This window comes from Ambystoma mexicanum, chromosome 1p (assembly GCF_040938575.1).
Source record: "Ambystoma mexicanum isolate Mex_15411 chromosome 1p, UKY_AmexF1_1, whole genome shotgun sequence".
Taxonomy (NCBI): domain Eukaryota; kingdom Metazoa; phylum Chordata; class Amphibia; order Caudata; family Ambystomatidae; genus Ambystoma; species Ambystoma mexicanum.
The window spans coordinates 659,696,162-659,710,853 of record NC_090921.1 but is presented as its reverse complement, the minus strand read 5'-3'; the positions used below and the strand labels follow the sequence as shown (position 1 = coordinate 659,710,853).

General features: G+C 47.6%; 1 protein-coding gene across 2 annotated transcripts in view; it reads right to left on the bottom strand.

Annotated features, from left to right (window-relative positions):
- The window catches only part of PRPF3 (pre-mRNA processing factor 3), a 1,104,158-nt gene that overhangs the window by 91,285 nt on the left and 998,181 nt on the right, over window positions 1-14,692 (bottom strand). For both annotated transcript variants that reach the window (XM_069649724.1, XM_069649725.1), the window contains exon 16: window positions 14,326-14,387. In XM_069649724.1, the coding sequence (XP_069505825.1) occupies window positions 14,326-14,387 (62 nt within the window). The remainder of the gene's footprint in view (window positions 1-14,325; window positions 14,388-14,692) is intronic.

Sequence of the window (14,692 nt, the reverse complement as noted above, 5' to 3'; positions counted from 1 at the left end):
CAGATGACTGGTCTTGCAATTGCGTCAGTGATGTCTTTAACAACTTGATGCTCTGGATAGCCGCTTCTCTATCCTCTGAAATCCAGAAGGAAAACTTGTCTAGGGCCTCCTGAGGGAGCATGTCGGTAAATTGCTCTATTTTCCCAATTAAGGATATTCCATGCCACCAAAACCGTAGCAGCGTTTACCTGCCCGAGTTGTAAGGTAGAGTTAGTGTAAGATGTCTAACCTTGAGTTTCCCATGCTTTGGCATTTTTGTCCAAAACTGAAGCTGGAGACGGAGAAGGGCCTTAACCCTTTGTGCCTAGTGCAGCAGAAACTACTGCTGATTGTGCAGGAAGATTGCCCATAAGTATGTAGAGTTTCTCTTTAGGCACCTTGTATTTGTTATCTAGAGCTTTGGAGATGTGTGGATTGGAATGAGGCTTACCCCAACTTGCTAGAGCTTGCTCTAGAACAGAAAATGCCATGGGAAGTGGTACTTTTGACTGCTGAGATGGCAGCTTCCCCAAAACACCAGCCGTTCCAGGCTTATCCTTATGGGGGATTTCTAGTGCCTGCATGGCTTTTGTCAAGATGTCACGAAATGCCTTAGATGGTGACTGAGTGGTGTCATCATCCGAATCCGAGTCAGAGTCTTTGGCAATTCTATGTTTCTTGGACGGAGTAGCAGAGTCCTCGCTGTCCACTGGTACTGTGATTGGCTCAGGAGCAGGATTGGTAGGCACTGATCCCTTAGGTAAAGTAGGTGACATTTTGTCTTTAATGCGCTGAGCAAGAACTTCTAGGAAGAGCTCAGAAAGCATGGGCTCCAGCACTGTACTGGTGATGCCGTTCACTATTTCAGAAGGGCTAGGTTTAGGCTCTTCTAGTCTGAAAGGAGTAGTAGGGGAGTCAGCCCTGTTAGGCGGCTGGTTTGGATTGTAGTTGTTGAAAACCACAGGCCTAAGCACCTGGATATTGGTAGAACCCAGCTGTGGTCCAGATGGTGCTGGTACCCGAGTAGGTTGATCCAAATTGTCCTCAGACGGAGGAGAAAATTGTGGCAAAATGTGAGGTGAATGAACTCACAGGAGTGCTGAATAATGTTTCCGGTGGAACTGTAAAAGATTTGGAAGCAAAGTCTTCAGAGTCAGGAATTAAGGTAGAATTATCTTTCTGACTCTCTGGTACTGAGTCAGAGACAGATGCCACAGGAATTTCTTCCGCTTGTGCTTTTTGGGAGAAGTCGGTACCGGACTGGATCTCAAGTGAGAGTGTTTATGCCTCTTGAGAGGACTTGCGTTATTTTCTCGGTATTGAGGAGCTTAAGGGCTCAACTGCAGCTGTAGAGGAAAGAATTTTGTCTTTCGGTACCGAACTACCAGACGTTTCACATGCAGTAGCTGACTTGGCTTATCTGGTACAAGGGAATGGTCAAACAACTCTTCGCATGAACCCTTGCCTGTTCGGTTTACTGAGGCATTATAGAGGGTTTCCCCGGTACGGTCGTTATTTTGTCTGGTGTAAATAACTCTTCCGGTACCGAGTGGATCTTCTCAGACCCTTTCCCAACAGAAGGTACTAGTGCTTTCCCAACAGGAGGTACTAGTGCTTTCCCAACAGGAGGTACTAGTGCTTTCCCAACAGGAGGTACAAGTGCTTTCCCAACAGGCGGTACAAGTGCTTTCCCAACAGGCGGTACTAGTGCTTTCCCGCCCAGAGGTACTCTCAGGTGAACACGCCTGGGGGTTTCCCCCTGAACAGTCCTGTGAAGACCCTGGAACTGAGGAGGTCATTTTACCTTGGGTACCGAAGGCCGGTACCGAAACCCATACCTCACCTGAAGGTACAGCATCCCTCCTGTTCCGAACAAAGTCTTCGGTCGTCTTTGGTACAGGTCCCAACTGGGACATGGAGAGAAGACGAGTCAGCAGAGACCTTGGGTGAATCCCACAGCAAAATACACAGGTACTCACTGGGTGATGTATACCCAATCGGCGGACGCAGGTATGATGGGGTCGGCCACAGACAAATACTTCTGGCAACTGATGCACTGCTTGAATCCTGTCACATACAGAATGCTTAGAGGGCACACAAATTGAAAAAATAAAAGTGAAGAACCAATCGCTAGAAAAAGAGGGACGACAGCAAAAGTAATGCCCCGAAAAGGAGGTAGTGGCAGTGCAGCATATTTCAAACCCATCCAGTAGGCAGAAAAACAGGAACTGGGCGTGGAACCTTGGTGGCATAGGGTTAAGGTGTGGGCCCGGCGTGCGGAGGGACGTACGCGTGATGTAGGCTCTACCCCTTCAAAAGTTCTTAAAGTGACAGCTATCTTTTACAGCCAGCTTTTCTGGCCCACCTGCGAATGCAGGCGTTCCCAAACAGTTGGGAAGGAGTGAGCCAAGACTTAAGAGAAATGTATTTATATATACACAAATATATTTAAAGCATTCTTTACAAAGCAGCAACTAATAGTAACATTAATACCAAGTTAGGATTCAATTAAAAAAAGAGAATAAAGCAGGCGAGTCATTTTTCATATGTTCTACATTTCCAGCACATTGAGTGATGTCAATTGAGGTCAGTAATAACACTTTTTTGTATCACCTTTGCAGTATTGAGTTATAAAAAGGAGGGAAAGGTTATAGTAAGATTAGCGCATACTGGTATTCTACAAAAACAGTTAGATTCTCCGAGAGGGATACAGGCAGTCTTTTATCCCAGCAATAATAGTGTTGAACAAGTAAAACCTGTAAGGGAACAAGCACTGCCAAAGTCAATTGGGCAGTTCAAAGTTCTGATGCTCTCTTCTTAGAACATGTATTTTGTCAGTAGTTCAAATAAAAAAAAAATCACAGCAACTCAAGGGGAGTCCACCTTGAAGAAGCACAAGCTGAAAGGCCAGTGCAAGAGAGTGGAGGTAAACTCTAAAGGAGGGTAAAATAGCACTCCCTAAGGTAGGAAGCACGACAAATGGCATAAGGTTGATGTACCCCAAGCCCTACAGTTCCTGTGAACTGAAGAATCTGTTCCAGCTGGATGCCTTCTGGTTGCAGTGCAGCAGACACTTGTTCCTGGTTATTGGTCATGGTGAGGAAAGGGAGGACGTCTGGCAGTTCCTGCGGCAGCACTTGACACAGGGACTCAGCAGAAATGGATTCTCTTGGATTCAGCAGCTCTTTGTGGTGTTGGTGCCTTTTTCTCAGAGCCAAAGAAGAACAAAACTCTGGTTAGAAGATACTTGATCCCTTCGTCCTGGACTCTGGTGAGGGGACTATGGATGTAGATTTCCTGCTTCTTTAGCGTCCCCTGGATGCCCACAAAGTTTTGGCCGGATTCGTACTTCGGAAGATACTGCACTCTATGATTGTCAGGGGTCCCAAGGTATTGGGATTCTGCAGCATTTGTAAGTCACAGCAAGTCGGGGGTTGCAGCAAAATGAAGCTCGTCTTTAGGCTAGTTGGTCCAACAAGCCCAAGGGAGGATGTCGTCCTGTGCAGGTCTTCCCAGTCGAAACAAAAACAGGATAAGCACAGCTGCAGGGCTTCACTGGGCACTTTGCACTCCTGCAGTGCGCTGCCGACGTCCCTTCACGTCTTCGTCAGATGTTGTCCTCCAGTGGTCGACTTCCCAAAAAACTTGCTTTTTAAGCAAGTTCCCATTCATTTACAGCCCTAGGCTGTGAATCACCCAAGCAGGATAGCTGCCCTCCAGGCACACCTAGAGACTAAGGACAGGAACATTTTGGGATCCTCCCTCACTTTCCAGACACACTGGAGCCTTGCGGGCCAAAGGCAAAATACACAAAGGACTCAAACCCGATTCAAACTGAGTAAAAGCCCAGAAAAAACGAACTGAAAAGAAAAGGCAAATAAATAAATAAAATAAAAAAAAAAAAAAAGAATAAAAGGATGCGCATTTGGGGAAAATGGTCACCCTTGGGTCCTGTACTGCAGATGAGAATTCGGACAGCCGATACACGGCACAAGGGAGTAAAAAAGAAAACACTGCCACCAGCCATTCAAGTGAGTTAGAGTAACAGAATGTTACATGAGGAGTGGGATAACGAGTTACTATGCAACACCCCAGCACTCCACATAGGGTGGTGTGTGCTGGACCCACAAAGGTCAAGGTAAGTAAGACAGGGGTCATCTTACTATTCTTGGGAACTGTATTTCATCCAAGAAAAAGTAGTTAAACATTAAGAGAAGTCCAAGGGACTTCCCAGTGGCACTGCACAAAAGGTGTTCATTGTCACAATGCAAAAAACAGATGCCTCTGGAGTTTGCCAGATTCCATTAAACAGTAAGAAACACAAAAATCCTAGTCAGAACACAGAGTGGGAAAAAAGTCCCAGTCCCTCAGCATTTACAATAAAAAAGCCCCGAGTCCAGCAAAAGAGCTGGGAGTCTCTATGGTTAAAGGGAATACCCGAAGACAAAGGCTGTGGAAGTTTCAGGCTCCTTCCTCACTTCCTGACTCAGCAGACAAACTGGCGCCTAGGTCGGCTTCACAAAGGGATCTTGCAAAGGCAAAACTCAAAGAGGACCCAACCCCACCCACAACGGTAGAAGAGGGGCCAACAAAGGAGATCCACACTAAAAATGGCGATAAAAGAAGACTAGGACATTTTGGGAAAATTGTCACCCATGCGTGCTGTACTGCAGCTGTGTAAACAGCCTGCAAGTAACTAAAACAAAAATGGTAAAAAGATATCCACTGCCACCAGCCATTTAGGTTTGTCTGTCAGTTAGTTAAGAATTAGTGCAGTCCAACTGGTGTGGGACTACACAAGACTTCTCATTGGTATTAGACCCACCCTTTAATATAGGCCTGTACTAAACAAGTTGGTAGTGTGACTGAGCAGCTAGCCTTATCTTAAGAGGGGTAATGTGAGCTGTAGAGTCATGCAATGAAACCAGTAAATACAGGTATACAAGTAAACACCTAAAGATATACATTATTTATTTATACAAAGATATTTAACCCCTTAAGTGCCAAGGGCGAGGTATCTCGTCCTTGGAATTGCATACGCAGTGTCAAGGACGAGATAGCTCGTCCTTTTTGGTACCTTGTTTTGTGTGATCCCTGCAAAGTAATTTTCACTGCAGCAGCCATTTCGTGCTGCTGCAGTGAAAACAGAAGGCGAGTCTCTACCTTTCTCCCCCTCCATCTTCGGCTGTATTTCAAGCCAGAGATCGAGGGAGGCGTCGTTGGAAAGGGGAGATTCTCCCCTGTCCAACGACACCCTGTGTGACACCATTGCTGCCTGGGCGCAGGATGTGCGGGCAACAATGCCCACTGGACCAACACGGAAACGTTTGTGACATGGGGGAAGGTGGGCTGCTTACAGTAAGCAGCCCTCTTCCCCCCGGCATCCAAAGCATGGGGGCACATATGTGCTGAACCCTGGGGGCAGATGGCTGATCATCTGCACCCAGGGAAGGAGGTACAATAAAAAAAAAAATAAAGAAATACTAAATCAACTGGGATGGGGGGTGGGGGCCCTAGACTCCAGGGATTCTTTTGCCCCCCCCCCCCTCCCACACCAAGTGGCAAGGGGGGGCACCCCTTGTAGCCCTCCCTGGGGGCAGATTTAGGTGTACATGAGGTGGCCCCCCCATCCAATTGGAGGGGTGAGGAGGGCCACTAGGAATAAGGGTGCAGGCCCCCCCAAAGGATGGGACTTGCAAGTTAGGCCCCACTGGGGGCAGATGGCTGATCATATGCCTCCAGGGAAGGGGGCAAAAAAGAAAAAAACAAAAACAAAAAAAACAAAAAGGGAGTTTTGGGTGGGAGTGGGGGGGCACTAGCCACCAGGGATTTATTTTACAGATGGGGGTAGCCCTCTCTCACTCACCCCAAGGGGAAATGGGGGCACCCCTTGTAGCCTTCCCTGGGGGCAGATATCTGCTCCTAGGAAGGGGCATCTGACCCCAAGGAGGGCTGCATTAGATACCCCCCGCTTAGCTGCCCCCAGGGAGGGCTGAATGAGATGTCCCCTCCCTGCATTTGATGTGGGGGGTAGAGGGTCACCCCCCATTACATTAGAAAATTACCTGGCGGTTTAGGGTGCCCCCTTAGCCCACCCTAAAGTGTAGTGTATCTATTCCATTTTTAGTCTTTCTTTACGAAACTTGCCTTGGCGCAGTGGGTCACATTGGTGTGCCAATCTGGCGCCGGGGGGCCCAAACCTTTCTGCCCCACCCACTGGGGGGCCTGTACCACCATTTTCGGGGGCCCTCTCCACCCACCCCAAATGGAGGGGGGTGTACCTCACGTAGCCGTTTGTAGGAGGCCCAGGGAGGCCTGCATGAGGTGCCCCTGCCACCCATTTGGGGTGAGGGAGGAGAGGGCCCCAAAAATGGTGGGAGGCCCGCAGTGGGTGGGGCAGTAAGGTTTGGGTTACCAAAGGAAAAAAGTGTAAATGGTGGAACGCTTTTTAGGGGGGGCTGTGGGGCACCCCAAAGGGTCGGGGAATTTTCTAATGGGATGGGGCGTTGACCCCTCTACCCCGCCACCCACAATGGAGTGGGTGCCATGTCATGCAGCCCTCCTTGAGACATCTGTTCCTAGGAATGGACGCCTGAGCCCAGGGGAGTGTAGGACAGCCCCCCCCCCCCCTTATCTGCCCATGGGGAGGGCTACATGAGATGAGCCGGCCCTCCAATTGGGGTGGGGGTGGAGAGGTGCACCCCCTTCAGAGGTGCACCCCCTTCACATTAGAAAATTCCAAAGCGGTGTAGGGGGCCCCTCCGCCCCCGCTAAAGGGCAGCCTGCCGTTTTGAATTATTTTCTTTTTTTAACTATACCTTCCTTGGCACAGAGGCGCACATTGGTGTGCCAATCTGGCGCCGGGTTGCCCAAAACGTACTGGCCAATGCAATAGGGGGAGGCGGGAGGCCAGTATGGGTGGTTTGGTATTTGGGTGGGCTTACACATAATTTATGTTTTGTTTTTCCCTTTACAGGTCTTGAGCAGTTCAAGCTTCTCCCTTGTTATGTACGTATGAAATTTTGGTTATTTCAACATTGTATAGTGGGTGGAGGGCACATTGTTATTGGGATGGGTAGGAACTGGGCCTGTAGTGTTGGTGTTGTGAAGGGAAGTGGGTGCTCTGGGGAGGTATTGGGGTGGCCAGGAACACACTTGCCGTGGTAGCGCACAAAAAGCCCCCCAGTGCAGCTGAACAGTGCTGTTTCCCTGGGAGGGAAGTTTGCCACTTAGCCATCTATGCAATGTTTTTTTTTGTGCTGCGGTTTGCCATACGCTCATGGGTCTTATTCCAATTTCCTATCATTGTGCAGTCCAGCCTCCGTGGTGGTAGATGACTGAGAAGTGTCATGTATGTGGTGGAAGGAGCTGAAAAAATGTACAGATATCTGCCAGACAGTTTGGATGTGTTATTGTTAGGCAAAGCACTGAATGTAATTCTTTTATGTTTCCTTTGCAGTTGCGGCTACTGAAAAGCTTTTGCTGACGTATGCGAGTACTACATATATTTCTTGGTAATGTGGGGGTGGAGGGCTATTGTGGTGGGAGAAACTGTGGCTGCAGTGTCAGTGGTATGTATGGGAAGTGTGAGGAAAGGTGCATGTGAAATGGCTTACTACCAGTACTTTACTGTTTCCTGAGCGCACTACAGAGAAGTTACTATACAAATGATGTACCCATTCTCACTCAGGTACGACTCCTGCACACAAGAGGTCTGCCTCTCATTGGGACATGTGTGGGACGCAGGAAGGAAGGCCATGTGTTGGCGGTGTGTTTCGGTGGGTGGCCAGAGAGAAATGTCTCGAGAATTGTCTTCATTTCCAGCCAATTTCAGAGACATTTCCCTGTGTCCACTCACCGAAATGCGTCGCCAACAACAGATGTCATACCTTCTTGTGTTCCCACAGGTGTCCCGACGAAAACGGTACCTCACATGTGTGGGCAACCTACAGATTTGGGCCTAGGGTGTCGAATCCAGCAAGGAAAACAGGGAACCCCATTCATTTCCCAAAAGAGGACACCCGTGGGAATGCAGAGGTCTGACTTGCATAAAGCGGCCTAGAATTTATTACCCAGAACCCCAGACAAAGTGAACATTGTGTTTTTTCCCCACCAATTATCACACTTTGTCGGGGATCGTGGCTAATAAAAACTGGGGCAATTTGCGCAAGGCAGACCTCTGTGGATTCCCACGGGTGTCCTCTTTTGGGAAATGCATGGGTGCCCTGTTTTCCTTGCTGGCTTCGACACCCTAGGCCCAAATCTGTAGGTTGCCCACATGAACAAAATGGGCTATGCCGAAAGGCTTGGGGTTACCAGCGGGTTACCCTTTTCCTTTTGCACCTCCGGTAGGTGCACCCACACGTGAGGTACCGTTTTCGTCGGGACACCTGGGGGAACGCGAGAAGGTATGACATCTGTTGGTGACATGTTTTGGTGAGTGGACAAAGAGAAAGGTCTCTGAAATTGGCTGGAAATAAAGACAATTCTCAGACATTTCGCTCTGGCCACCCACCGAAACACACCGCCAACACATGTCCTACCTTCCTGCATCCTCACACGTGTCCCGATGAAAACGGTAGCGGAGCATTGCTTTTCTCATAATTAATAGAACCCATTGCCGTACCAAGCCAACCATGTCCACACATACCTTTTTTTTCGGTAATTTTCCTGCTTTTCCCCCAATCTAGTTGTTGCCTGACCTACGCAAATCACCCCTTCCTAAACTTGGAATTTTGTCTACTTTTCAGAAATATATGCCTCTGTCCTCCAATTCGGCTTTCCTACCTTTTTCCTCCATTCCGTCCATGCATGTCCAATTGGCAAAAATCGCCACCTCTCACAAAACAGTTGATAACCACATCAAAATAATTTTTTTTCGTTTCCACTCAACCTGTTCTTGAAAGCCAGATAATTGAGGAATTCAGCACAGCAGACCATTTGTTCCTAGCTCTTACAAGGAAAAAAACCACAGGCTTCTTTGTACATCATTTTATTGGCATTTTTTAAAAAAAAACAACATTTTCATCCTTTTTGCTTATTTTCTCTCACCCCCCCTTACAGCAACCTAGGATTCCTGGGTGGCGTTACGACCGCCTACACGTGGGGAAAAAAAGGAGCCAAATTAGGCCGAGATATATCATGTAATAAAAAAGTTACAAGCCATTGAATGGCCACATACCGAAACCACCAAAAAAGGCCTTGGTACTGGGGAGAAATACCCATGACACTTAAAGGGTTAAAGCATTCTTTAAAAAGCAGTACTTAGCTGTAACATTAATTCCAAGTTTGAATTCAATTCAAAAACTGAACAATAAAGCGGGCGAGTAATTCATTCATATGTTACATATGGTTCCAGCACCCAGAGGTGACATCATTTGAGGTCAGTATAACATTTATATAGTATCACCTTTGCAATATTGAGTTTCCTTCCTGAGAAAGGTTAGCGTTAGATCATAAGAGTCCCATACATTATAAGAACAGTTAGATTCTCCCAAAGGGATGCAGGCCGTCATCTATCCCAGCATTAAAGTGTCCAACATTTAAGACATGTAAGGGAACAAGCACTGCCATAGCCAACAGGTTCACAACGAGGTCTTTGGGGAGCCAGGACAGGCAAAGTTAATGGATAAAGTCAAAGTTATGATGCTCTTAGGAAAACGTTCTTAAATAGTCAGTGTTCAAAAGAGAAATCACAGAAACGCAAGAGGAGTCACCTTTAGAAAGCACAAGCTATAAGGCCAATGCAGGTAAGTGAAGGTCAAATGGCACCCCAAATGGCAAAATGATAAACCCCAAGCCCAACAGTACCTGTGAAAGGAAGAAGTTGTTCCAGTTGGTTGCCTTCACAATGCAATGCAGTAGACCCTTGCTACAGGTCCATGGTCATGGTGACGAAAGGGAGGGCGTCTGGCGGGCTCCTGCGGTAGCACTCGAGAGTGGGACTCGGCAGCAATGGATTTCTGTCGATTCAGCGGCTCTTTGTGGTTTTGGCACCTTTTTCCTCAGCGCCAATGAAGAACGAAAAGCTATGGTTAGGATTTCCTTGTTCCTGGACTCTGGTGAAGGGACTCTGGATGCAGATTTCTTGCTTCTGTAGGGTCGTATGGATGCCTACGAAGATCCGGACGGATTCGGACGACAATGCACTAAAAAGTGGTTGAGGTACGCCGGGTACTGGGCTTCTGCAGCCTTGGAAAGTCGCAGCAAGGCAGAGGTTGCACCAAAATAGAGCTCGTCTCGAAGCTAGTTGGTCCCACCAGCCTAAGAGAGGAAGCCGTCCTTTGCGGATATTCCCTGTAGATTAGAAAACAGGGTCAGCACAGCTGCAGGGTTTCACCAGGCACTTTGCGCTCCATGAGGGTGCTGCTGGTGTCTTCGTTCATCCTCTGCTTCGGATTCTATCCTCCAGTGGTCGACTTTGCCCTTAGTCCCAAAAACCTCACTTTTTATGCCAGTTCCTATTAATTCACAGCCCTAGGCTGTCAATCACACAGCAGAGTGGCTGTCATTTCAGGACAGCCAGCCGGCAAGACACACTGGAGCCTTGTCAGGCTTCACAAAGGGCTCAAACCTGATGCAACAACAGAGTAAAAACCTAGAAGAAACAAACTAACAAGAAATGGCAAAAAAGAAGATAGGGTCCATTTTGGGCAAATGGTCACCCTTGTGTGCAGCATTGCAGCGGAGGTATCAGCCTCCAGATACATGTCACTAGGTAGTAAAAAAGAAACCACTGCCACCAGCCATTTAAGTGAGTTAGTGTAACAAAATGTTACATGAGGAATGAGTTAAAGGAATTATAAAGTAAAGGTAAAACGGGGGTCTTCTTACCATTCTTGGGAACAGTAGTTCATCCAAGAAAATGTAGTTAAACATTGAGAGAACTCCAAGGGACTTCTCAGTGGCACTGCACAAAGGTGCCATGTGTAACAATACAAAAGCAGATGCCTATGGAGTTTACCAGACTCCATAAAACATTAAGGAACATAGAAAATCAGCCAGGAAAACACGTGAGTGAGAAAAACACTTGAGTCCAGAAAAAGAGGTTGGGGTCTCTAAGGTATAACTACATAGGTTACAGGAGCAGTGGGAAAAGAGTTACAATGTAGCCCCCTCAGCACTCCACATAAGGTGGTGTATGCTGATCCCACAAAAAGAAAGGTAAGATAGAGGTACCGGACTATCCTTAATAATAGTAGCTCTAATGGAAACGTAATAAAGACAGAAAGGGACGCCCAAAGGGCTCCCCATCAACACTGCACAAAGGGTGCTGTGTGCTGCAACAATGTATTACAGATGCCTTTAGTGAAATACATGAACATGGGAGAAAGCATGACTCCATTAAAAGTAAAAACAGAATACAGTAGCAGAAAATAGGGTTCCCATCTTAGAAGAAAAGAGTGGTAGTTCCACTCACTCAGGAGAATAAAGCAAAAAATCCCAGAAGTCCAGCAAAAGTGCTGGGGCTCTCAGGTTGAGGGGAATTGGTACAAGAAGTGAAAATTCTACCTAGCAAATAATTCTTGCCTTAGAACTGTATTCTATACTTAAGTATTATTGGTTAACCAGTCTATTCCTATAATAGAAGTAGTATAACGGTATAGCCCTCTCTCCCTCCCAAGATAAGCCTGGCTGCTCAGTCTACGCTACCCAATGTTCACGGGTGGTACAGCCTTATACCAAGAGTGGTGTTTCGTACTGCCTCAGATATAGTTTTATGAAACCCTTAGTTGGACTTTAGAAAAACTGTCTTAACAAGCAGGACTTTGAACTGACCACCACAAACTCTAGCTACTTCCTGTGTTTCCAACGAATCGGCACGTGGTAGCAGGAATCCTGAAGGTCTATCCCTGTAGATCGAGGGCTTGCAGGATCTGAGCTAATGTAACCACAGTGAACTTGTCCTTTCGCAGGAACAAATTCAAAATCCTCAATTCCAGAATGGGACGCAAGGCCCATCCTTCTGCACCAGAATATAGGTGGAGTACCCCTCGTTTCAATTGTATTGCATTCTTCGATAGAACTGGACATACCTCCTCCAAGAGGATGGGATTCTGAGGCAAGGGGCCAGTGCTGTACGAAAGGGAGACAGTAACCCTGTTGTGTGACCTGCAAGGCCCAAGTATCGGATGTAATCTTGACCCGTTCCGCACTGAAGGTAAGCCATCACCTGTACCCTTCTCCCAAACCAGGAAACTATGACATAAAACCTCAGAGGTTTGACCCCCTTGAGGCGCGGAAGGGATGGTGGATGCCGCCGCTCCTCATCAGAGTCTTCCTGGGTTAGCCTGGGCACGACCCCTTGGGGCATAGGAGCCTGGGCGAAGAAACACACGGCCTCTTGCCTGAAAGTTCTGTAGGACGTTTTCCGCTTTTGCACCCAAATGATTTTGGTCATCAAAGGGGATGTCCTGGAGCTTGGCCTGGACAGCATGCACAAATCCAGACATCCTCATTCATGAGTGGCGCCTCTGCACTGCACTCGTGGACATAGACCACCCCACGCATTCAGCCGTGTCCATCCCAGACTGCAAACTCTGTCAAGAAGCTTTACTGCAGCCTGTCATCATAGACAAGACCCTGTTCCTCAACCCCAAGCGTTCATGGCATGAAGGGCCTGGCTCCCCACCGTAAAAACCTACTTCCACTTCCCCCAAGTGTCCAGTCTCTTTCTTTCCTTGTCAGGTCTGTACCACATGGGGAGGCACGAGTGGAGAGAAAAACCGATGTTCCATGGCCTCCTCCCTGCCAACTGCCGAAGTCCAAGACAGCTTTCCCTATATCTCCATTACGGAGGGCTTCTATAGCCACATTGAAGGGCAGTAGTGTTTCATTCCTGGGACCCTTGTCCAGAATGTCCGTCAATTTGAATTTCATTTTTGGTCTGGATGCCGCTGAGAGCCCCTAGGTTATCGGCCACATTCGCCATCAACCTCTGAAAGGAGGCCCAATGTTTACCAGGGTTAAAGGCTGGGAGAACATTCAGCTCAATAGATGTGTCTAGGACACTGGGTTATTGAAGGTCTGAGTCCAGCACCTGGACAACGTCCCCCTCTTCATAGAATTGAGAAAGTCTCTCTGCTCCCTGGAGACAAGGGGTTCAAAACAAAAGGGAACGTGATCTGTCTCTGCGGCATATTTATACCACATCTTCGCCATATAGGGCTTAATCGGAAGAGGAGCGAGCATACTGCAGAGGTTATACTGCGCCCATGCAGCCAACTGGCATCGAGGATGAAGTAAGGGCTGGCGCAGAGATCCCTTTGCATGAAGGCGTAGTCGGGCAGAGGGGAAGCGCTTCCCTATTTATGGCCAGACCCGATCCTGAGAGGGTGCAGGAACAAGCCACAGCGGATACTCAGCGCGTCGTGCAAGACTTGCTGGGACCCCGTAGGCACTGGCGCAGAAGGCGCAGACGCCAAAGCTGCCGGCGTCTTGGCGAAGATGTCAAGCATCTTTTGGTGAAATTGTTCTCATTCTTCTGGGGTGGAGGATTGGGTGGGAAAAGCGACCTTTCTCCGGAGAACCTCTGGAACGGTGACACTTACTTCTTGGAAGAGGAGTAAGAATGCTGGTACGAGGATCCACTCAGAGTGGGATCTCTTACTGTGCTTTTTCTTCACTTATTCCTTTTCCTTATGTGGAGGGGACCTCTCCTTGGACCAACACTCAAACGAGACTGTGCGTGATTACCCTTCACCTTGTGGGAGAAGGTAAAAAGTGTTGCTGCCCGTTCCCGGAGGGTCTTATGGTGCATGGATTGAAACAACTCGCAATCCTAGGTGTCGCGTTCCTCACCCAAGCAGTACAAACAAATCTGGGGCAGATCTTAAACAGACATCTGCCAGGCACAGTCCGCTCACAGTTTGAACCCTGAGGCCTTCGCAGGGTTGGGCATGGCAATGACTAATTAGAAAAACTTGAAGAGCGTGTTCCAGAAGCAAACAAAGAACAGGGCGGAATAAGGAATCAAGATCACAGTGCCTCAATATAGAATTGCCCTGATGTCATGTCCTGCGCGGAGCGTGTACAGGCGTTGGATGGAGCCGACGCAGAGCCACTCTGCGTACCATGGCGGCAGCAAAGTTTCCAAAGAGCTGCTGCGCTTTGGACAGGGTTGTCAGCAATGAGGAATCTGTGGGAGGAAGGAATCCATTACAATGAGCAAACAGGCAAAGGAAGTAAAGAAGGCAGCTTTACTTGCATCCAAAAGCAAGGACAGGGTTCAAAAGAAAGCAAAAAGAAGGGTGACTGATAGAAGTCTAAGGGAGTAAAGCAGCAAAAAGAAAATCTTTCTCAACAGCCATCCTTTGAGAGAAATACGGAGAACAATTAACCACCTACCTCCCACACCAGTGTACATTTGTTGGTTTTCTTTGCAGCCTCTTCGTCCGACCCATCATCATCTGGAAACAAAAATGAATTAAGTAAGCCATTGGTCAAATGTAAGCACAGGGGGGTAAGAAGGAGAGGAAGGTCATCAATTCATCCCCAAAAAATGTAATGTTTAGAAAAATTAAGAAAGTACTTCTTTTCATGAGACATTTTTTAGTAAAAACACAGTAAGCAATGTTGATAATAAAATAAGGCAGCAGGGCATTTTACAATACATTTGGTAATATTGCAGCCCCAGCCAGACACAGATGCAATCTAGTTGCCCAGGCCTGCTTATTTGAAAAGTGATGTAATGTTGGTTGACGTAAACTATTTA